The sequence below is a fragment of the Schistocerca piceifrons genome, chromosome 9, assembly GCF_021461385.2.
Source record: "Schistocerca piceifrons isolate TAMUIC-IGC-003096 chromosome 9, iqSchPice1.1, whole genome shotgun sequence".
NCBI lineage: Eukaryota > Metazoa > Arthropoda > Insecta > Orthoptera > Acrididae > Schistocerca > Schistocerca piceifrons.
The window spans coordinates 87,460,083-87,485,559 of record NC_060146.1 but is presented as its reverse complement, the minus strand read 5'-3'; the positions used below and the strand labels follow the sequence as shown (position 1 = coordinate 87,485,559).

The window sequence follows — 25,477 nt, the reverse complement described above, 5'->3', positions numbered from 1 at the left end:
CCGCCCGCGTTCGACGCTTCGTTGCAGCCGCCAGGCGCCTTCCAGGGTCACGCGCCGCCGATCGCTTCCCGTGACCAGCTGTCCTCCGCCATGGAACGCCCGCCCGCTCCGGACCACATGACGTCATCGCGCGTCGGCTACCCCGACGCAATGGAGGTCGACCCTTCACTCCCTCCTGTCTCTTTACGGGCGCATACACCGCATGTTGACGTGCACCCTGGACTAGTTTTGCAGGCGTTTCCTAGCTCCCCTCGGACCGGATGGCCGGGTGCGGGTGGCACAGCCTCGCCTGTTGTTAGGCTCCCCACCTCATCGCATACGTCAACATGTGGTCCTCCCCACGGCGGGCGGAAGCCTTATTACACGACCGTTCGCCGATTTGCGGGGGAGGAATGTGGTGTCACTGCCAGACACCATACTTGCTAGGTGGTAGCTTAAATCGGCCGCGGTCCATGTAGTACATGTCGGACCCGCGTGTCGCCACTGTGATCGCAGACCTAGCGCCACCACCAAGGCAGGTCTCGTGATACGAGAGAGCAATCGCCCCAGTTGTACGAGAACCAAGCTACCGCCCAGTTGTACGCGAACCTAGCTATCGCCCAGTTGTACGAAGCCTTTCTCTCTCATTAGCCGAGAGACAGAATAGCCATCAGAAGTTAATGGCTACGAACTAACAAGGAGCCATTTGTATCAGTGCCTATAGCTTACGAGTATTCAAGAGAGATGTATTCCAAGGAATCAATAAAAGTTAAGTAAAAAGCATCTACATACTTTTCTTCATATTCATTTATAAGTTCTCATGTTCCAGACTTCACGCCCGTCTGCTGTATGCCGTGCACTATCGGCTACCGCGTAGTCAAGCTTTCTTTTTCAGCAATCCACATCACGGTGTCGGTCCAGCTACCGACACTACATTGTCTTACTCCCTTCTTAATACGAGCACTTCGTTCTTGATTGTCCCCTCTTATTATTCCTTCTTGGTTGTTGTACATATTGTATATGACCCGTCTCTCCCTATACCTTTCCCCCTACTATTTTCAGAATCTCGAACAGCTTGCACCATTCGGAAAAGCATCATCCACACAATTCCGAAGACGGCAAGAGCTGACAGGTGCGAGAATTATCGCACAATCAGCTTAACAGCTCATGCATCGAAGCTGCTTACAAGAATAATATACAGAAGAATGGAAAAGAAAAATGAGAATGCGCTAGGTGACGATCAGTTTGGCCTTAGGAAAAGTAAAGGGACGAGAGAGGCAATTCTAACGTTACTGCTAATAATGGAAGCAGGGCTAAAGAAAAATCAGGACACTTTCATAGGATTTGTCGACCTGGAAAAAGCGTTCGACAATAGAAAATGGTGCAAGCTGTTCGAGATTCTGAAAAAAGTAGGGGTAAGCTGTAGGGAGAGACGGGTCATATACAATATGTACAACAACCAAGAGGGAATAATAAGAGTGGACGATCAAGAACGAAGTGCTCGTATTAAGAAGTGTGTAAGACAAGGCTGTAGCCTTTCGCCCCTACTCTTCAATCTCTACATCGAGGAAGCAATGATGGAAATAAATGAAAGATTCAACAGCGGAATTAAAATACAAGGTGAAAGGATATCAGTGATACGATTCGCTGATGACATTGCTATCCTGAGTGAAAGTGACGAAGAATTAAATGATCTGCTGAACGGAATGAACAGTCTAATGAGTACACAGTATGGTTTGAGAGTAAATCGGAGAAAGACGAAGGTAATGAGAAGTAGTAGAAATGAGAACAGCGAGAAACTTAACATCAGGATTGATGGTCACGAAGTCAGTGAAGTTAAGCAATTCTGCTGCGTAGGCAGTAAAATAACCAATGACGGACGGAGCAAGGAAGACATCAAAAGCAGACTCGCTATGGCAAAGAAGGTATTTCTGGCCAAGAGAAGTCTACTAATATCAAATACCGGCCTTAATTTGAGGAAGACATTTCTGAGGATGTACGTCTGTTGTACAGCATTGTATGGTGGTGAAAAATGGACTGTGGGAAAACCCGGAACAGAAGAGAATCGAAGCATTTGAGATGTGGTGCTATAGACGAATGTTGGACATTAGGTGGACTGATAAGGTAAGGAATGAGGAGGTTCTACGCAGAATCGGAGAGGAAAGAAATATGTGGAAAACACTGATAAGGAGAAGGGACAGGATGATAGGACATCTGCTAAGACATGAGGGAATGACTTCCATGGTACTAGTGGGAGCTGTAGAGGGCAAAAACTATAGAGGAAGACAGAGATTGGAATACGTCAAGCAAATAATTGAGGACGTAGGTTGCAAGTGCTACTCTGAGATGAAGAGGTTAGCACAGGAAAGGGCTTCGTGGCGGGCCGCATCAAACCAGTCAGTAGACTGCTGGTGACAAAAAAAAAAAAGGTTTTATTATAAATGTATTACAAGTATGTTCTACGATATTCGATGCTATTTACGTAGACGACTGCACTCTCAGGGATGAATTTCTTCCATACTATGACTTTTGTCTGATTAGAGCTCTGAGCACTAGAGCACTATGGGACTTAACATCTATGGTCATCAGTCCCCTAGAACTTAGAACTATTTAAACCTAACCAACCTAAACACATCACACAACACCCAGTCATCACGAGGCAGTGAAAATCCCTGACCCCGCCGGGAATCGAACCCGGGAACCCGGGCGCGGGAAGCGAGAACGCTACCGCACGACCACGAGCTGCGGACTTTTGTCTGATTACAGACATCTGATAAAATTCATACCCTTCCTCGTTAAAACTGTTTATTTCAGAATATGTTGCGATTTCCGAGGGTGTATTTAGGCAGGAACCTAAGAGGACAATTTCAACTGCTGCGGGAGAAATATTTAGCTGCTGTTTTCGCGGTTTACAAGTGTCCATCCACCCACGAGAGAAGCTGGTGTTAGTGTCACGCTCGGCTTACCAGAAATGTGTTGCCAGACGTTTACACGTCATATTGACGTCACTTCTGAGTAAGCCCAGTGCGTGAAAATCCTACACAGCGCGTGCTCGCGCCACGCACTCTATAACTCATCAGGCGCTCAACGTGGCTGCCGTGAACTTCAAAGGTGGGCAGCACTCTAACGAATAAAAAAAAAAGTATGATAATAATAAGGGATCCCTCACAGAAACTGAAAGAAACATTAGATAAAAGTTTTTGAATGACCTTTTCTACGTACAATGTTAACGTTTATGTACTTTGTCTTTTCTGGACACATGTTGGTATCGATGTGTTTGAAAATAGTCAAGATCGGCTTTTACCTCCGCATTTCGTAGTATTTCAGTTCCTGCGAGTCAACTGTGGTCCGTCCGACACATCTTGTACTGTTTCCCTGTAGCCTGAATTCAGCGATCGGACTTGATTTTGCGCTTCGCCGTGCTGCGACTTTTGTACACCAATAAGTCTTCTCTCGTGTTAGTTTCACACAGAAGTAAATCAAAACGTTTTTGTTTCCATTAATACTGGTAAATATACTTTTTCTTATGAGCATTTAAATTAAACAGCGCTGCTATACCAGTCTTCTTTTAGTGTTCAACACTGAGGTTGGTTTGCAGCAGAGCGCCATTCCATTAATACTGGTAAATATACTTTTCCTTATGAGCATTTAAATTAAACAGCGCTGCTATACCAGTCTTCTTTTAGTGTTCAACACTGAGGTTGGTTTGCAGCAGAGCGCCATTCCTCTCTTCTGTCTGCCTTCCTCTTCATTTCCACGTATGTGTTACATCCAACGTCATTCATGGTCTGTTGCATGTATGATATCCTTGGTCACCCTCGCCGATTCCTTTCCTCAGTAGCTCCTTCTGCTATGGTTCCAATGATGTTGTTGTGTCGTAGGATAAGTTTGTCTCTTCTTGTTTGGATGTGCTCCCACAGAGATCTGGTTTCCTGTGCTCTTCTAAGCACCTCTTCATTTGTTACTTTGTCTCTTCAGTTGATCTTCATCATCCTTCTATAGCACCACATCTCCAGGGCCTCTAGCCGTCTTCTCTCTTCTCTTCCAATCGTCCAAGTTTCACATCCGTATAGGGCCACACTCCAAACGAAACCTTTCATGATTCGTTTGCTTATTTTCAGACTGATGTTGTTGCTGGTGAGTAAGTTCCTTCTCCGATTAGATGCAATTTCGGCCTTTTGTATTCTGGTCGCAATTTCTTTCCGGCTTCTACCATTTCTTGTGATTTTGCTTCCCAGGTAAGTAAATTCCAACTCCTCTCTTCCAATTCTCATTCTCAGAGGTACATATTCTGCTCCTGCGCTGCATACCATCGCTTTAGCCTTTTTCTTGTTTATTCTCATTCCATACTGATTGCATAGAATTTTTTCCATTGTTCTGAGGACTTCCTCTAGATCTTCGTTTGTCTCCATGGCTATAGCAATATCATCTGTATAACATAGCATGTCTATCTTCTGCCCGTTAATTTTGATCCCCACCTCAATAGTTTCTCGAACTCGGTCTATATCTTCCTGGATGTAAGCATTGAATACAACAGGAGAGAGAGCACATCCTTGCCTTACCCCTTTTCTAATATTTGCTTCTTGTTCCTGGTGACAGTTCCTAATCACTGCCACCTCATAGAAACTGAGTATCACACGGATGTCTTTGTACTTCATTCCACTTTTCCTCAGCACTCTGAACATCTCTTGCCAGATAACGTTATCAAATGCCTTTTCCATGTCTACAAAGGTAATGTAAGATGGTTTATTTTTCTGTAATTGCTTTTCGATAACGAGTCTCAGTGCCAGAATCACCTCTCTTGTTCCCGATCCCCTTCTGAAACCAAACTGATCTTCACTCAGCATATTTTCCACCTTCTCTTCAGTTCTCTTCGGAACTACTTTTATGAGAATTTTTGATGCATGTGATATTAGGCTTAGAGTTCGGTGCTGCCTTCTTTGGTATAGGAACAATGATACATTTCTGGAAGTCTGTCGGTATCTCTTCTGTGTTATAGATGGACCTAATGAGTTTAAGTAGCATCATTTTAGTCCTGTCTCCAGCATTCTTTATTAGTTCTGCAGGGGCGTCATCAATACCCGTTGCTTTGTTGTCCCGTAGTTCTTTTAGAGCTCTGTCAAATTCTTCTTGCAGAATGTCATCTCCCTTGTCATCTTCGACTACTTGCTCTTCTCTTCCTATTACTTCCTCCGAAAGAGGTGTTCTGGCATACAACTCCTCTATGTATTCTTTCCATCTCTTCACCATGTCTTCACCAAACAGCATTTTCCCCTCTTTATTTCCTATTGTGCCTGGGAGTATCGTTTTACTTTTTTTTTTAAATTGATTTGCTGTTCTGTAGGCTAAATCAGTTATTCCGTTTTGCATATTTTCTTCCATTTCTCTGCATATTTCTTCAAGAAAATTTTCTTTTGCTTTCCTAGCTTCTCTATTAACTAAATTCCTTAGTCTTCTGTATTCAGCCTTTCCTTGATCATCGTTGCATTTTTGTATAATCTCCTGTTTTCTATAATATCTGCTGTAATCCATTTCCTCTTGTTTTTGGGCTCCGTTCTTCTAACTATCTTTTCTGCTGCTTCGTATATACCAGATTTAATTTGATCCCAGTCTTCATTTAGTCCACCACGTTGAAAATTCTTAGCTAAGTTATCCGTTTCATGAGCATAGCGCTTTGCCAGTCCCTCAGTTTTCAGTTTTTCCAGTACCCATTTAAGTTTTACTGGCTTCTTCTTCAAAAGTTTGAATCTCAGTGAACTTCTCATCAGGGCCAGGTTATAATCACTGCCTACGTCTGCAGATGGATAGCTGGTGCAATCTTTTATCTGGTTCCTAAAACCAGAATGTAATCAATCTGTTGTCTCCTCAGGTCTCCAGATGCCTTCCATGTGTATCTTCTTCGTTTGTGATGATGGAAAAGTGTTTGCAACTACTAATTGGTTCCTCGAGCAGAACTCGAAGACGTCGATCTCCTCTTTCATTTCTTCTTCCAAGTCCATATTTGCCAACAATTCCTTCGTCCGGTTCTTCACCCACAATCGCGTTCCAGTCTCCCATGGCAATCAGGTTTTCATCTCCCTTAACATTTCTCATCGCATTACTTACTTCTTCGTATATTTCGTCAATGACTGCATCTTATTCTTTGGATGTTGGCATGTATATTTGTATTACCACAGTGTCCTTTGGTTTAGTTTCAAGTTTGACTAGTATTATTCGAGAGCTATATTGTACATATCCCTTGACACGTGAGCCATAGTTTCTCCTCAAAATTATTCCAACTCCTCCCATTCCTGGTCTATCATGGTCAGTTCCGGTGTGAATGACTCGGTATTCTCCAGACCACAAATCACCTGGGTGGGGCCATCTCATCTCCGATATACCTAGGGTATCGATTTCCAGTCGTTCCATTCCAAGTTTTACATTTTCTAGCTTGCTACACTGAGGCAGTGTTCTCACATTCCAAGTGGCTATGTTAAAATTGGGATCCTTTTCCTTCACGTTGCCTGTATCCTTTGCAGACCCCACCCAGAGATACGTTTGGGGGGACTGGAAAATTTTACAGAAGATACTGACATGGTTTACTGCTGATGCTTGGGATAACCGTAGTTCTTTAATGTGGTGTTTTCCCGTTGCCTTCCACATCCTATGCCCTTGACCATCAGCTAGTTCTTCCGCCTTTGGAAATGATTTCTCATTTCCAGGGCAAGAGGGTGACCTGTCCAGCGAATGCTGGGGTGATGACTTATCCCGGTCATCCCTCGGTCCCTGTCTACGTTAGCCATCACATGAAGTGACGTTGTCCACTCTCTATCGCGTGGAGGTCAGGAGTTTCCCTTCATCGGGTCTAGGACCTTTCCTAGTACCCTCCAGTACTTTAGTTACTACTATACCAGTAGGTAGTCAATACTCGACTTTCATTTGCTACTTAACAGATGTTATGTTTCTTGGTTATCATTACTCTGTACAATTTACAGTGAGCTGTTATAAGATAACAAAGTTTATCGTCAGAACAAAAGGAAAAAAAATACGACTTTCTTCTTTCGTTACGTTTAGACATACCCTACAGTGGGCGCCGGCAGAATGGAACCGTCACCGTTCGCAGCACAGAACCACATGGCCCTTTGTAGATGTCTAGTCTACAGTGGAACTCTTCCAGTCGAACAAAAGAAACACAATCCACCTGGAAGATTATGAAATACCTCCCACACAAGTGTGTACTGTATTATAGAGATGTATTAACAGTTATCCAACATTTCGGCAGCACATGTGCTTAACTCAATAATACGCCACACTAATGTTCCATCCGCAATCTCCTTTATTGGTGCTATGCTGGGTGAACCACTACTCCATTGACACACTTTGAGAAGTGCTAGTGTGGACCACAATAAGGAAAAAATATGCAGGGCTCTGAAGTGCACACCTCAAGAGCTATGAGCAATTGCTATTCTTCGCTACTGTAAAACACATCTCTTCTCCTGAACAAGTGGCCGTACCTCTTAAAGCATGTACTGTTAGCGCTGCCATGTGTCGTCTGTGAGTGATTATTGCACTTTGGCGTTAAACATAAACGGTGGTCAAATTGATGTCACTGGACAGTGTAAAATAAGAAAAGTTAGTGCTCGCACGTAAAATTTTAAGGCTTCGCTTTTTCCGCACATCTTTCGAGAGTGAAACTGTGGAGAAATAATCAGAAGCTGGTTCTATGAACGCTCTGACAGGAATTCAAGTGTGAGGTGCAGAGTAGTCATCTAAATATTGATGTAAACGTAGAAACTGAAATTCGCTTACCTGTTCTAGAACGGCACTATCTGTTACAGTTTCAGATATTACACACGACTTTGCCTTAAATGACATAACTTTCGATAGTTTACTGGAGACGTTCCTGTTAAATTTAGAAGCAAACAATCTAAGATGATAAATAGGCGTTTTGAAATTGTTTTTATTTTATTGGACTAGGATTTGATCATATGCGCATTTTATTTTTTTTTTTTTTTTTTTTTTTTTTGTGTCATCAGTCACCCGGCTGGTTTGATGTGGTCTGCTATGAATTCCTCTCCTGTGCTAACCTTTTCTTCTCAGAGTAGCACTTGCAACCTACCTCCTCAATTATTTGCTGTATCTATTCTAATCTCTGTCTTCCTCTACAGTTTTTACCCTCTACAGCTCCCTATAGTACCGTGGAAGTTATTCCCTCATGTCTTAACGATATCCTGTCACCTTCCCCCTTCTTCTTATCAGTGTTTTCCACATATTCCATCCTTCGCTGATTATGTGGAGAATCTCCTGATTCCTTACCTCACTAGTCCACCTAATTTTCAACATTCTTCTGTAGCAGCACATATCGAATGCTTCTACTCTCTTCGGTTCCGGTTTTCCGACAGTCCATTTTTCATCACCGCCCAATGCACATTCTCAGAAATTTCTTCCTCAGATTAAGACCTATATCTGATACTAGTAGACGTCGCTTGGGCGGGAATGCCCTTTTTGTCAGTGCTAGTCTGCTTTTTATGTCCTCCTTGCCCTGTCCGTCTTGAGTTTATGACTGCCTAAGTATCAGAATTCCTTAACTTCATCTACAACGTGATCACCAGTCCTGATGTTACTTTTCTCACTGTTCTCATTTCTGCTACTTCTCATTACTTTCTTCGATTTACTCTCAGTCCATATTCTGTACTCATTAGATTGTTCATTCCATTCAGCAGTTACGTAATTCTTCTTCGCTTTCACTGAGGATAGCAATGTCATCAGCGAAACTTATCATCGGTATTCTTTCACGTTGAATTTTAATTCGATTCTTCACCCTTTCTTTTATTTCCGTCATTGCTTCTTCGATATACAGAGTGTTACAAAAAGATACGGCCAAACTTTCAGGAAACATTCCTGACACACAAAGAGAGAAAATATGTTATGTGGACATGTGTCCGGGAACGCTTACTTTCCATGTTAGAGCTCATTTTATTACTTCTCTTCAAATCACATTAATCATGGAATGGAAACACACAGCAACAGGACGTACCAGCGTGACTTCAAACACTTTGTTACAGGAAATGTTCAAAATGTTCTCCGTTAGCGAGGATACATGCATCCACCCTCCGTCGCATGGAATCCCTGATGCGCTGATGCAGCCCTGGAGAATGGCGTGTTGTGTCACAGCCGTCCACAACACGAGCACGAAGAGTCTCTACATTTGGTACCGGGGTTGCGTAGACAAGAGCTTTCCCCCATAAATGAAAGTCAAGAGGGTTGAGGTCAGGAGAGCGTGGAGGCCATGGAATTGGTCCGCCTCTACCAATCCATCAGTCACCGAATCTGATGTTGAGAAGCATACGAACACTTCGACTGAAATGTGCAGGAGCTCCATCGTGCATGAACCACGTGTTGTGTCGTACTTGTAAAGGCACATGTTCTAGCAGCACAGTATCCCGTACGAAGTCATGATAACGTGCTCCATTGAGCGTAGGTGGAAGAAACTAAAATGAGCTCTAACATGGAAATTAAGCGTTTCCGGACACATGTCCACATAACATCTTTTCTTTATTTGTGTGTGAGGAATGTTTCCTGAAAGTTTGGCCGTACCTTTTTGTAACACCCTGTATAGGTTGAACACTAGGGGCGAAGGACTATATCCCTGTCTTACACCCTTTTTAATCTGAACATTGCGTTCTTGGTCTTCCACTATTATTATTCCCTCTTGGCTCTTGTACATCTTGCCAATGACCTTGGCGCAGTCGTAACGCTCATTTCCGTCTTTTCACCGATATTAAACGCTGTCGGGATTGGCTAGCACTTGGATGGGTCATCATCCCAGTCTACAGAGTGCTGTTGGCGAGCGGGGTGCCTCAGCTTTTATGAGACCAACTGAGGAGTTGCTTCATTGAGAAGCGGTGCCACTGGCCATGGAAACTGGCAACGTTGCCCGGGATAGCGGTGTGCTGACCACACGCCCCTCCACATCCACATCCGGCTGAGAATCACACGACGAACGGGCGGTACCGTTGGGCCTTCGACACATGTTCGACCTGTGTCTGTTTGATTTTGTACATGTTGTATATTACATGTCCCTCTCTCTCTCTCTCTCTCTCTCTCTCTCTCTCTCTCTACAGACTACCCCTATTTTCCTCATAATTTCGAACATCTTGCACCATTTTGCATTATTGAACATTTTTTCAGGTCGACAAATCTTATGAGCGCTCTTGATTTTTCTTGTCTTGCTTCCATTACCAGCCAGGACATCAGAACTGCCTCTCTGGTGCCTTTACCTATCCTAAAGCCAACCTGATCGTCATCTTACACAGCCTCGATTTTCTTTTCCATTCTTCTGTATATTACTCTTTTGAGCAACTTGGATGCATCAGCTTTTAGTCTGATAGTGCTACAATTCTCGTATTTGTCAGCTCTTGCAGTGTTCTCAATTGTGCAGATGATATTTTTCGGAAATTCTGACGGTTTATCGGCAGACTCATACATTCTACAAAACAACGTGAATAGCCATTCTCTTCCTACTTCCCCCAATGATTTTAGAAATTATGACACAATGTTATCTATTCCTCCTGTTGTGTACATAGTTCCGCGCAGTCAGCGCGTACAGCCGGCAGCGGTAGTCTAGCGGTTCTAGGTGCGCAGTCCAGAACCGCGCGACTGTTACGGTCGCAGGTTTGAATCCTGCCTCGGGCATGGATGTGTGTGATGTCCTTAGGTTAGTTAGGTTTAAGTAGTTCTAAGTTCTAGGGGACTGATGACCCCAGATGTTAAGTCCCATAGTGCTCAGAGCCATTTGAACCATTTTTTTCAGCGCGTACACAACTTTCCCAATAGAGCATGCCCCGCTAAGCACAACAGCGCAGGCGTAGCGCTCTCCGCACTACGAGATGGCGCTGTCTTAGAGACGGACCAAATTCTGCTTACGCCGAACCGCGTATTAATATGTAATGCAGCCAATGAGATTGCTGCTAACGTAGAACCTGTTCTCCTCACAGATCACATTCGCGCAGTGATACCTGAACGCGCAAGGTATTATAGCGAGTGTACAGACCTCCGATTAGTCACTCTGTATTAGTCTTATTAGTCTGCACCAGTCTATAGTCAAGTTTCAGTCTGCGCCTAATAAGATTATCATATTCCTGTACGTAGCCATGAAGATAAATGTATAGACACTTTGTCGAGTATTAGAGATATGTGAGAGTAATATTAATGTACCGAGACCAAAGGAACTTCAGATTGTCAATTGTAAACAGCATCCAGAATCAAGTTAAGTAATTTTATGTGGTTATCATTTTAATAAATGTGTGCGAAAATTAATCAAGTTTTGTTTAAAGTTGGTCACTGTCAGTCTGCTCCTCTAAGCACGCAAGTGGCATTTCTATCATCTGACCTAACGGCAGAAGATAAACACGCCACAGTAAGACCATGAGACATATTGCTGACACTCAGCTACTTCGTTAGAGTGACAAGTCAAATAATCTGATGGTGTGTGTACTGAAGGTCTTACAGTACAGACACCACACCTCCCACCTCATTTGATCTTAAGTTTCCCAAAGCTCTTTTAAATTCTGATTATAATACTGGATCCCTTGTCTCTTCTATAACTTCTCCTGTTTCTTCTTTTATCACAGCAGAAAAGTCTTCCCCCTCTTTCCACCTCTCCACTCTCTCCTCTGCTTTTAAAAGTGGAATTCTCGTTGCACTCTTAATGTTGCCACCCTTGATTTTCTATATGCTGATTAAGTCCTTCCAAAAATCATTCCTTTACGCTTTTCATACTGCCATTTTGTGTTAGATTCCCTGCACTTCCTATTTACTGCACTTGTAACCAACTAACCAACTTCCTTTTCTGCATTCCTGAATTTCGCTGAACATTTTTATATTTCATTCTTTCATCGACCAGCTGAAGTATTTCTTCCGTTACACATGGTTTCTTCGCAGTTACCATCTTTGTACTTACGTTTCTCTTCCCGACTTCAGAGATTACCCTTTCTAGAGATGTCCATTCCTCTTCAATTGAATTGCCCACTGAGCTGTTTTGTATCACAGTATCTATATCCGTAGAGAACTTACTACTTCTGTATCCCACTTTTTTGCATATTGATTCTTCCTGATTAGTCTCTTAAACTTCAGCCAACTTTTCATCGTTACTGCCGCGCGGGATTAGCCGAGCGGTCGTTACTAAACTGTGATCTGTGTCTATATCTGCTCCTGGGAACGTCTTACCCTCCTCTATCTGATTTTGGAATCTCTGCCTGATCATGATGTGATGTAACTGAAATCTTCTCGTATCTCTCAGCCTTTCCCAAGTATACCTCCTCTTCTTGCCATTGCTGACAAAGTATTTGCTGTTAGTAAATTTATTGTAGAACTCAATTAGCCTTTATCCTCTCTCACTTCTAGTACCAAGCCCGTATTCTCCCGTAGCCCCTCCTTCTACTCCTTCCTGTACAACTGCATTCCAGTCCCCCATGGGTATTAGATTTTCGTCTCTCGTTACGTACTGAAGTAGTCTTTCAGCGTTCTCATACACTTTCTCTGTCTCTTGATCTTCAGCTTGCGACGTAAGCACGCATACCTGAACTATGGTTGTCGGCGTTGATTTACTGTCGATTCTAATGAGGACTACCCTATCACTGAACTGTGCACAGTAACTCACTCTCTGCCCTACATTCCTATTCATAGCGAATCTTCTTCTCAATGAGGTTTCCACTCTGCAGTGGAGTGTGTGCTGATATGAAACTTCCTGGCAGATTAAAACTGTGTGCCCGACCGAGACTCGAACTCGGGAAGTGCTCTACCATCTGAGCTAGCGAAGCACGACTCACGCCCGGTCCTCACAGCTTTACTTCTGCCAGTATCTCTCCTGTCATAACATTTTCTGCTGCTGTTGATATTACCCTATACATACCTGACCATAAATCCTTGTCTTCTTTCCATTTCACTTCACTGACCTTCAGTATGTCTAGATTGAAGCTTAGCGTTACCATATTCAGATTTTCTAGCTTCCTTACCACGTTCAAACTTCAGACCTTCCACACCCCAACCATAGAACGTTATCCCTTCGTTGGTTATTAAACCTTTTTCTGATTGTAACTTCCCCCTTGGCAGTATCCTCTCGGAGATCCGAATGGGGACTATTCCAAAATCTTTTGCCAATGGAGCGATCGTCATGACACTTTTCCTGTTACACATTATGTATCTTCAATGCAGTGGTTTCCATTGCCTTCTGAAGTCAGCAGTTCGTGGTCTCGTGGTTAACGGTGCTCCCTCTGGATCACAGGGTCCCGGCTTCGACTGCCGGACGGGGTGTCTGTGTTGTCTTCCTCAACATAATCATCATCATCGTTATCATTCGTGACGGTAGCTAGATTGGACTGTGCAAAAAAATTGTACTGTGTAAAAATTGGAACTTCGTACGAGTGCTGATGACCGCGCAGTTAAGCGCCCCAAAACCAGACATCATCATCGCCTTTTGAAGCATCATGCCGTTAATCATTGCTGATTTTTCCGTCTTTAGGGGCAGTTTCGAAACCCAAGGACAAGAGAGTGCCCTGAACCTCTGTCCGCTCCTCTGCGCTCTTTGACAAGGCCGTTGGCAGAATGAGGCTGTCTTTTTATGCCGTGCCAATGTTGATGATTTTTTATTAAAAATTTGAGCGGTGGCAGGTTTCTAATCTGGACCGACGACAGTTTGATTACTAGCCAGCGACGCTGTCCTTTTTTTCATCTCATTTTGTTCTTCTTCTTTCGTTTCACCCTCTTTGGGGTACGCTGGATCAATCATTTCTTTGTGCGTTGTTCTTTTCTTAGGGCCCAGTATTTCTTCATTCTTTCTGATCTTCTTCTCCTCTCTTCTTCCGAAATGAAGGATTTGGACTTTTGTGTGGATTTGTCTTGGAACCTTATGTTTTCATCTTTAGTAATTAATTTAGCAGTTCGATCAATAAGTGAATTTTCTGAAATATTTAATTCCACTAGGTCTTTCTCAGTTTCTTTAAACCAGCTGGGCTTCGTTTTTCGGTTACGGAAGAAGTCAAAGATTTGTTTAGTTAATCTGTTGGAATTCATTCTGAGAAGATGACCATAAAAATTTATTCTCCTTTTTCGCATAGAATCTGAAAGTTTTTCAATTTTCTTGTAGAGAGTTTCATTTTTAATGTATATAATCTTATTGTCTTGAAATTTTGGCCCAATGATTTTTCTTAAAATTTTTCTTTCCTTTATCTCAAGTTTCTCCATTTGGCCTTTGAAATTCATGTTAAGTGTTTCTGCTGCATACAGTGCTTCTGGCTTAATCACTGTCTTGTAATGTGTAATTTTGGACCCCCATGAAAGGGATTTTTTGTTGTATGTATTGTTTGTTAGTTGGAAGGCCAATTCAAGTTTATTTTTTCTGGATTCCATTGCTTTGCTTTCCCCAGCATTCCAAGTAATCCATTCTCCGAGATATTTGAATTCTTTTACTATTTCAATCTTCTGTTCTTGAACTTTGAGGTATTTAGATGAGTGCTTGATGTTTGTCAATATCTTAGTTTTTTCAGAGGAGATGTGAAGACCAATTTTAGCTGCTTGTTTCTTTAGTTCAAGGATTTGCTCCCGTGCTTCTTCCATTGTTTCAGCAAACAGGGCCATATCATCTGCAAAAGCAATGCAATTTACTTTAAGGTTCTTCTTTTTGCAACCCAGTCTTATACCACTCTTAATATTTGTGTTCCATTCTCTGACTACTTTCTCAAGAGCACAATTGAACAGCAACGGTGAGAGCCCATCGCCCTGTCGCACTCCCGTTTTTATTTCAAAGGGTTCCGATAGTTCGCCCATAAATTTAACTTTCGAAAATGTATTCGTAAGGGTCGCTTTTATAATATTAGTTGTTTTCTTATCCAAACCCATTTCTTCCAGGACTGATAACAGAGATTCTCTATCAATCGAGTCATATGCTTTTTTGAAATCAATGAAGGAGATTACGTATGTCTTTGCCCTTGATTTTTGGTAAGCCATGATGTTTTTGAGGTTTAGTATTTGTTCCGAACATGATCTACCCTTTCTAAATCCTCCCTGGTATTCCCCGATTTGCGGATCCAATTGCGGCTCTGCCCTGTTCAAAAGGACTTTAGAAAGAATCTTGTACGTTATATCCAGCAGTGATATTCCTCTGTAATTGTTGGGGTGGATGAGAGCTGTTCTCCATTCTGCGGGGATCTCTTCTTCTTTCCAGATTTGATCGAAAACACATTTTAGGGATGTAACTGCATTTTTGTCAGCCTTTTTCCATAGTTCGGCCACTATTTGATTTTCTCCGGACGCCTTGTTGTTTTTAAGTTCTGAGATGACCTTCTGTAGTTCTTCAGTCGTCGGTTGTTCTGAATCCGGCTTCTCACGGTTGTTTGGAATGGATTCAAATTTTTCAAGGATGGGTTCACAATTCAAGAGTTTCTCAAAGTAGCCTGCTAGTATTTTGCAGTTTTCCGTGTTGTTGTGAGCGATGGTCCCATTTACATCTCGAAATTGGAGGGTGGGTGCTTTGTATCTTGATAACCTTTGTTTGAAAGTTCTGTAAAAGCTCCTTGTGTTGTTTTTGTTCGTTAATGATCGTTGTATTCGTTTGGAGCGGACGTCTCATGACGCTTGTTCGTTGCTCCATTAACTCAGTTTTTTTATTACAGAGGGCAGCTAAGCCTCTGACCGAACACACTGGGCTACCATGCCGGCACCCCTTCACCACGCGTCGTAAGCGTGGAATACCGTTTCAAAGCGGTTCTCCTTGTTAATCTTTATGCCGTATGTGCTATTTTGTTTCCAAGCCCTGTCCACTTCCCCAGTGTAGATCTTCAAAACAGTTGGAGACATGTCACACCCTTGTCTGATTCCCTGCGTTGTAGTTAATTATTGACACTGGCCATCTCCATGTTCGATTACTTTTTTTTAAATTTGATGTTCCCTGTCTGTTTGAGGAGAGTTTTTGCGCTCCCAGCAGACACCTTATATCACTGAGGAAGGAGCAAAAAATGAACCACTGAGTTTACGTCCCGATATTTTTGCGTCTGTCTGGAAACATTAATTCATGTGATTGTGAATAATTCTGTGTGTTACATTGGTTAAATACCCCAATTCACTTTTATTTTATGAAGTGGGAACATATAATCCTTATCTGACATACTGAGCTCAAGAACAGACGCATCACCACAATCAGTAAGTGTGAATTAACTTCAATCAAACTTGGCATAGATATAAGACTTACTGGCTGACTAAAATACTGTGGACGTAGCACATCTCTAGCTTCTAGGAGTTGGTTGGAAAGTCATGTAAGGGAATGGGGTTGCATGACTCTAGAATGGATGTGAAAATCTCAACAAAAAAAAAAGGTTTGATTTAAATTCCCTAAGGTCATTATGAGGAATATGCATTATTGGTCCGCAGACAATCCAAAATGGCTCCGTCAGGTAGAGCATCAACGTCCGTGGAAAGTTAATGTTTTGTGTGGGATTATTGGAGCTACCATTATCGGACCTTTCTTTATAAATGGCATCCAAAATGGCAGACAATACTCCAAATTTATACGACACAATCTTCCTGTTCTCTTTGACACCGTACCTCTGAACCGGAGAATGGTCATGTGGTATCAGCATGACGGATGCCCTGCACATAACGCCTTACGAGCACGACGACTTCTGAACCGTAAGCTCCCTGGTAGGTGGATTGGACGAGGTGGCCCAGTTAGGTGGCCTGCCCGATCTCCGGACCTTACACCGCTGGATTATTTTCTTTGGGGAGCAGTGAAGGATGCTGTTTACCAACATGAACCAACAACACCAGAGGAAATGAAGCAACGCATTATTAATGCTTGTACAGCCATCAAAGAGGAAACAGTAGCACGAAGTAGGGCATCCTTCATCCGCAGAGTGACCCTATGTATGCAAGCCAATGGGCATCACTTTGAGCATGAGATGTGAACGCTATGTTTAGTATGTAGTGCTGGTATCACAGTGGAAGTTTCTACAAAGTGCCACTTTACCCAGTTATGTTAAGAAACATTTGTTTGCAACAATTTGTCATTTAACGCATTAGATAAACATAACATTGACACTTATGTGATAATAAAACTAATTGGTTAAACATGTTTACATTCATCTTCTATGTCCTTCCTGAACTTCCCAAATCAAAACATTTTTACTTAAACAACGGTAAAACTTTTAGTCCACTTGCTCGTTTCACTAAAACCATCAACATGAACTTTACTATTACGAGTGAATGATTAACTGTCACTTGCACTAGATCCACAGTAAAGTAAAGTTTTAACGTTGAACGGCATTACCTTTTTAGTAACGGATTAACGATAAGCGAAGTTAACTTTGTGACTAACGTTGCGGTACACAGATATGTTACAGAACCGCATCACCCCTAGCCTATGGGATAAATACCTGCTGGAATGTACGACGTTAATTCAGGATGGCAGCAGACCGTATTATTCGTTTCGGACCTTTTGATAAGTATGGAAGTGTGAATACGCATGTATCACATCGCGATTACGGGCAGCATGGGGATCACGCCTGAGCCTCAGGACGTACGCTAGCAGCGCATGTCGGGTGTTTCAAGCGTCAACTTCGCGTCTCAATATCTCGGGATGTAATGGGAATATTGCGATGCAATCAACGCCATTGTGTATGTGCTTTGTCACGTTATGGATTGCTGAAGAAAAAATATAGGAGGTCCATTTAAAAAAACATAAATTTGTGTTAAAAACACATATGCTTTCGTTTTAGAATGTTTCCAAATATGTACATTCATGGGCCCCAGCCCTACATTGATACCGGTGAAAGTCGTTTTCCAATAGCTGTTATTGTTCCAGAGATATTTTGGGTGGACAAGATAGCTGGGACACCCTGTATATTGCATTAATGCTAGGGTTGAACGACTAACATTGGATAAGAAGTTCTTTGAAGAACAAGGTAATATGGAGAAGATTAAGTTGTTTGTTAGTAACAAGCTAGGGAAATTTAGTATACAAGGCTTGATTCGACAGGTGTACCTTGGAGAAGGTATACTGGCAAAAATTCATGTCGCTTTGTGACGTATAACCATCCACAGAAATCCGTCCCTGTTAGTAGTGTGAGTTATTGGACAAGTACTGAGAAGGAATGTGGTGTCAGAAATACTGTTTTTCACACTAATCCATTTTATATTGGTGTTCTTGTAAGTGGTAGCGAAACAAAAGCTAATGATAATGTTCAGTCAGAAGTTAAACACGTTTCTATGATGGCTAAGAATATTGTAACACTAACATTATGTAAGAGTAAGGGTAACATAGCATTTTAAATAAAGGAGTATTGTGGCAGCTCATGCCGGCGTTGTTACGTTTTTAAGAAAATTGGGACCACATCAGACACTATCCTGACAATCTCCGGCTTGCTCTCCTGGTTCCTGATACGGATGCACGAATTGACGTTCTTGCAAGGACATTTTATGGAAACAAAATTAATTCGTCAGCAGCTGTTATTGTATTGGAAGAACTGTGGTACTACGAACCTAACGTGGAGCAATTGATTCAACAGATTAGAGAAGCGTACAGAGAATATGTATTTATGCCTAATAATATAAGTTGTGCTAACACTTACTATGATTTTAGACAAGGTCGATACAGACCTTTGTGGTATACATATTAGAACCTCAATGAAGCTGAATCTCAAAAGTTATACCTCAGACGCACAACCGTAGGCCATCCCAAAAAATTTCCTCGTGGCCAAGGAGGCATCCTACATTATAGGGTAAAATGGGCAAGCTTACAGTTATTTTCAAAAAGAAAGAAATGTCTGTGTGTAAATGTAGTAAGAGTACTGCATACACTGGAGGTTTCAAAAAATTCGTAGGTTGTGTGAGGTATTATATTTCACAGTCATCACTGTAATCAATAGATGAAGTATAATTGTTTGTACAAGTTTCTTTTTCAGGTCAAGAGGGAAGAAATTTTAATATTTATGTAGGACTCAAGAGATTCTGAGGCCTTCTTGCACAATGTACTTACGTTCTCAGTGTAATCCAAATTTCTGTGTATATAGACCCAAGCAAAGGCGTGATCGGACATAGACCTTAACGGAAGCATTTACGCCATATGCGTCCAGTGAAAGAGAATAATGTAGGCTCTACTTGTGGGGTGAAAGGCTCCCCAGAGCACACTAACGCCAGACGACTAGTGCACACAGACGAGTACTGGTACAATGCGATTAGAGACGAAATATCATGGAAAGAAATCGACGGTAGGACAAACTCGGTCTGAAAGGCCCTGCTTCTTCAGTAAAAAATTACGACAAAATAGACCTGCCATGAGAACCAGCCACCAGGACGCAACAGACAATCAACGTGATTGTCAGGAGGATCTTCAGAGGAAGATGGTAAAACTGGCTCAAGCAGGAACACAGACGATGATGATGACGAAGTCGTTGGCCAGGTCACCTAATACTTAAGCAGTGGCAGGTTATTGTACGTAGAGTCACGTAAAACTTGAACATTGTACATAGCCAAACAGCATAGTAACACCAAGAACCAGCAATCGGTGCTTGGCTTGATGTCCTTCCGAGATATCCCGCTATACTCCACTAGCCTTTGGTGGTAATCTACAGCTTATCTTTGTCTTCCCTGTCATCTTCAAACTTGCTTCAGTTTCAACAAACATTCTTCTTTAACATCCTCCGATACTGTTAATTGATTAAATTTTTCTTTCTATGTCATTGTTCCATTTTTGTTTAATAACCAATATTTGCTTAGAACAAGGAATAATTGCAAAATGTACAACCTTCTTTTTAATGCTAAGCAAAAGGTAACTAAATATGCAATAAATGAAACAAATTTTAAAAAAAAGGAAATTAAATAACTTCAGAGAATCTGCTTCCCATACAATTTACGTCATACACACGCCCCTTCCGCAGTTTCACCAGAAGAATTTGTCTCTGTTAAGTTTCCTGACAAGATCGGTTTCACACGAGGAGTGGGACTGATAATACCTCTGTCAACTTTTAACGTAATGACCTAGAAGTAATTTTCTGTCCCAAGAAGCGGCCATTCTACAAAATTCCCTTCCGTATGTGACCACGAGTCACATGACGCCAAATTTTCGCTTCCTTCCTCTTAGAACAAGTAGCTCACGTCACTGATAGTTTTAACAAAGAGGTCTACTAATACCTAACTGTGCTTCAGTATGACGTGTGCAGCTTTGTGGTGGTGAACCGAAATATTTGAACCACATACGCCGAGGTGACAAAAGCCATGGGATAGCTCCCAATATCGTGTCGGACCTCCTTTTGCCCAGACTGGTGCAGCAATTCGACGTGGGGTGGACTCAACAAGTCGTTGGAAGTCCCTAGAAAGAATATAGAACGATGAAACTTCCTGGCAGATTAAAACTGTGTGCCGGACCGAGACTTGAACTCGGGACCTTTGCCTTTCGCGGGCAAATGCTCTACCAACTGAGCTACCCAAGGCCGACTCACGCTCCATCCTCACAGCTTTACTTCTGCCAGTATCTCGTCTCCTACATTCCAAACTTTACAGAAGCTCTCCTGCGAACCTTGCAGGCAAAGGTCCCGAGTTCGAATCTCGGTCCGGCACACAGTTTTAATCTGCCAGGAAGTTTCATATCAGCGCACACTCCGCTGCAGAGTGAAAATCTCATTCTGGAATATAGAACGATGTTGCCTCTATAACCGTCCATAGTTCCGAAAGCGTTTCCAGTGCATGATTTTGTACACGAACTGACCTCTCGATTGTGTGCCATAAAACTTCGATGGGATTCATGTCGGGAAATCTTAGTGGCCTAAACTTTCTCTCCAACTGTCCAGAATATTCTTCAAACCAATCGCGATCAATTGTGGCCCAGTATCACTGTACAATGTCACCCATAAAAATTTCGTCGTTGAATGATTGAAAATGGTCTCAGAATAGCCGAACATAACCATTTTCAGTCAATGATATATTCAGTTGGACCAGAGGACCCAGTCCATTCAAATATAAACACAGTGCACACCACTATGGAGCCAGCACAGCTTGTACAGTGCCTTGTTGACAACTTGGGTCCCTGGCTTCGTGGGGTCTGTGCCACACTCGAACCCTGCCATCATCTCTAACCAACAGAAATTGAGACTTATCTGATGAGGCTACTGCTTTCCGGTCCTCTAGGGCCCAGCTGATATGGTCACGAGTCGAGGAGATGTGCTGCAGGCGATGCCGTGTTTCACGCAGTTCTACTTGTCTGTTAGCACTAACAACTCTACGCAAACACTGCTGCTCTCGGACGTTAAGTAAAGCTCGTGGTGAGAGGTAATGCCTGAAATTTGGTATTCTCGACAACGTAACGTTAGCGACAGACCCGGACGGTGCACAAGTCCCGCCCAATCACTCCCCCCCCCCCCCACCCCCCACACCAATCCATATCCTAAGCTCCGCCCATGGTCTGCCGCATGTTCCAACATTAAAGTTTTTCGTATCACAGATCTGCCAGTCATAAGAAGGGAGAAAATCAGTAGTTAGTACGAAATACAGTTTTTCCGGTGCCATTGTGAAAAGAATTAGAAATATGTTCATTGAATATGCGAGTTGAAAAATCATGAATAAGAATGAAAAATGAAAATGGTATCCACACTGTCTTTTTTTATTTCATGAGAATTCATCTGCACTATATCAAGGAATCTGATATTTGTTAACTGCAGTGAGCGCAAATTTCCGTCACCTCGCGTAGTGTAAGAAATTCTGTTGGGAAATATTAATTGGTGGTATCGCCAAGGATGCTGTCCATTATCTCGATTGTCTAAAGTCAATGTTGTGCATAAACAAGGCAAATTCGATGTCTTGGCTTGTTTCTGATTACCTCATTAAGAATAAAGAATATAAGAGTGGGATAATGTAGAAGTGCGTAATGCAAGCAGTCAGATATTTATACAGTGCCATTCTTCATTAATATTTGCCTGTGTAATGGGTGAATTTTTACTTGTGAACTCTTATGACTGCTTGCTTATAGCAGACACGAGATTACTTTGAGTTCTTTTTTAGTGTTTGAGAGCTTTCGAGCTGACTATTGTTAAACATATGTACATAATTTCGTCAGTGTCTTTCCAACACATCTTATCGTACTTTAATGTCTGTTGGATATCAGTTTTGACAGCAGTTAGCCACAACAGTCAAGATTAGGTACCTTGTGTATGATAACTTTATTGAGAGTGCATATCTATGTTTCATTTTGACAGTATTACACAAACTGTTAAGAAGTACTAATAGCACAACACTGCTAGTATGAACAACCGCTGTAAAACAAAAAACGACGAACAAAAACACGACAGCGACGAGGACTACCAAAGATCATATTGATGCGCTCTTGGTTGGTGTGGCGGGGGATAGGTGTGGAGGGGGGTAAATGGGCGGGGCTTGTGCAAATGTCTGGGGCTGTCGCTAACGTTTCCTTTCTCGACACACTCTTGACACTGTGGATCTCGGAATATTGAATTCCCTAACTGATCATGATGGGAACTTCTTCACATGAATCACCTGAGTACAAACGACAGCTCCGCCAATGCACTGCCCTCTTATAGTTTATGTACTCGATACTACCGCCATCTGTATATGTCCATACAGCTATCCCGTGACTTTTATCACCCCACTGTACAAATATCGAACAACGAACTGTAGACAGATATAACTCTGCTTCTTGTAAAGTTTGAGATTGAGTTAAATAAGTTATTAGGTTAAGGTTGGTAATCAGCAACTGATGTTCTACTTCGTCTGAGTTGCTGTTGTGATTTATGCAGTCGGGTACTGTTCTGTCCCAGGCAGATGCGGCCGCCAGCGTGGGGTTCTTGATGTCATCGGAGAGGCCTGCGGACGACTTGTGCCTTCTGTCCTCGTGCCAGCACCTCATCATGGCCTACGGCACCTTCGGGCTGACCGCGGCCATCCTGTCTGGCGGCCGGACCATCATGTACGACACAGCCCGTCACGGCGCCCACCCACTGCCTGCCGCTCAGATGATGACATCACTGGTCCCTCACTGGCGCCTCATTCCATAGCGCCAGCTACTCGCTCCATCCCGAAGGATGAAGTCACTGGTTCATCTTCCCACAGCGCCTCCTGTTTGTCTCATCCCAAACGATGACATCACTAATAGTGTACTGTTCTGTGCGTAGCTCGCAAGTGAGAGGAGACTGTAGAACATGTGAAGCATTGAAGACGCCATCTTAACTTTTCTCAACTTTTATTACGAATCCATTCTCGAACCTTTTTGGATTGACAACGTTTCAATTTCATTATCATACATGCCTACAACAAAGTACAAAGTATTGTATAGTGGATGGACTACGAGAGGAAGAATTTCATACAGTTGTTTCGCAAGCTATAACCACCACCACGTTGTCAGGCGTTAATACTAGTATTTGAAAAAAAAAAAGACAGTCATTACTTGTAACTTATGTAATAAGTATTACAGTTTATTAAATATTTTCTGTACAGCAGCCGGCCGGAGTGGCCGTGCGGTTGTAGGCGCTACAGTCTGGAACTGCGGGACCACTACGCTCGCAGGTTCGAATCTCGCCTCGGACATGGATGTGTGTGATGTCCTTAGGTTAGTTAGGTTTAAGTAGTTCTAAGTTCTAGGGGACTGATGACCTCAGAAGTTGAGTCCCATAGTCCTCAGAGCCATTTGAACCAATCTGTACAGCATGAGGCGCACTAGAAATGGTTATTTGCAAAAACCGGTTTTCTGGTTTGTACCCACATTATCAGTGGCAGATTATGTATCTTTATGACAGTGACATGTGTTTAAGTTAATACGGTAGGTACTGAAATCTGTCACATAGTATACAGGTTGTCACGTGTGTTACTGTTGCCAAATCTTAGACAGTGACAACTGTTGAAACGTTTGGCTCAACTGTTACTGGTACATTTAGCCATCGTGAGAGCGTTACAAATCTCATAGAAAGTTTGAAGTGGGATACACTTGCAGATAGACGACGCGTAAAACGGAAGGGGCTACTCACTAAATTCCGAAATCTGATCTTCGCTGAGGATATAGACCGTGTATTATTACCACCAGCTTTTAGATCGCTCATTGATCACCATTCAAAGATATGGGAAATTAGAGCTCGTACTGAGGCGTTCAGACAGTCGTGTATCCCTAGTGCGATCCGCGAGTAGAAAAGAAATATGACTTTGGCGCCAATTGTGCCCTCTGTCACCCACCGCTTGGAGGCTAGAGGAGTATATACGTAGATGTAGATGTAGAACTGTCATACAGAACAAGCATGTTTACTCCATATGACAGTTATCTCAAACATTGCCAAGAACTGAGTAAACAAGTTATCAAGGACTGAGTAGACATGTTTACTCTATGTGACAGTTACGCCAGACGTTATCAAGTATCGTCGCTGCCTAAGATTTTATATGACAACCTCAATAGTATATAATAGGACAGATTTCAGGTCCTATCGTATTATGTGACGCCCCTGTCGCTGCTGTAATGCAGTGGCACATAAAGCCACTTATGATGGGTTATAAACAGGAAAACTGGTTTTGTTAAATAAACATTTCTAGAGCAGTTAATGGTGTACAGAAGATGTCGCTTAATAAGAATCTGTAAGCTGTGGAACACCAAGCAGTGAGGATTTTTACAGTGTTAGCCTTAAAATAGTTATAATAGTAAAGATCTTTTAAAAATAACTTAGTTCTGTAACCAAAACGTCACTGAACCCTCTTGTTTTCATCCCTCAGAAAATTTCATTTTACTCCTCAGCAGTTAATGACCTCAAGCTTCTAAACAAACTCATTCAAATAATTCCATGTAAGAAAGCAGTTTAGATTATTAATAGCATGCTAGTAGGTCATTGAGGGTCGTACTGAACAACAGGAGAAGCTCTTCAAAGACGTTAAATGATGGACTACCTCAGGGATCCATCCTCACCCCACTCCTGTTTAGTGTGTACTCCTCCGATATGCCTAAAACTGGATCTCATGAGTTTGCATACGCCGATGACTGGGTGCTGGCAGTGGGTCATCGAAATTTTGAATAAACGAAAGCCATCTTAACAGTTGATCTGGCGGTAAAGGGAAAATACTTTCGGAGGTGTAGAATGAAACGAAACCTCGCCAAGACAGGAGCGGCTTGCTTTCATCTGTAGAATAGAGCTGCTAATACCCAGCACCAGGTCTATTTTGGTGACAGACTGCTTCACCAAAATCAGCACCAAGAATACCTATGGGTTTCATTGGACCGGACGCTTTCCTGTAACAAGCAACTGGAAAACACCGCTGCGAAGATACGGACTAGGAATAACATCCCACATAAGCTGTGCGAACCAACCCGCAGCTCCGACGCTGAAACCCTGTCCACTTTAACACTTGGGCTGCTTTACTCTGCTGCGGAATGTGCTGCTCCCGTATGGCTCAACGGCGCGCGCACACAACTTCTCGCTGAACTTCTCTGCTGAACAATATAATGATTATTAGCAGCGGTGCACTAAGATCAACCCGTGTCAATGAC

General features: G+C 42.5%; 1 protein-coding gene across 1 annotated transcript in view; it reads left to right on the top strand.

Annotated features, from left to right (window-relative positions):
* LOC124716722 (galactoside alpha-(1,2)-fucosyltransferase 2-like) overlaps nt 1–23,480 on the top strand; it is a 188,992-nt gene extending 165,512 nt beyond the window's left edge. The window contains exon 5 of the mRNA XM_047243264.1: nt 22,776–23,480. Within this exon, the coding sequence (XP_047099220.1) occupies nt 22,776–23,012 (237 nt within the window). The 3' untranslated portion in view covers nt 23,013–23,480. The remainder of the gene's footprint in view (nt 1–22,775) is intronic.
* Nucleotides 23,481–25,477: the final 1,997 nt, after the last annotated feature.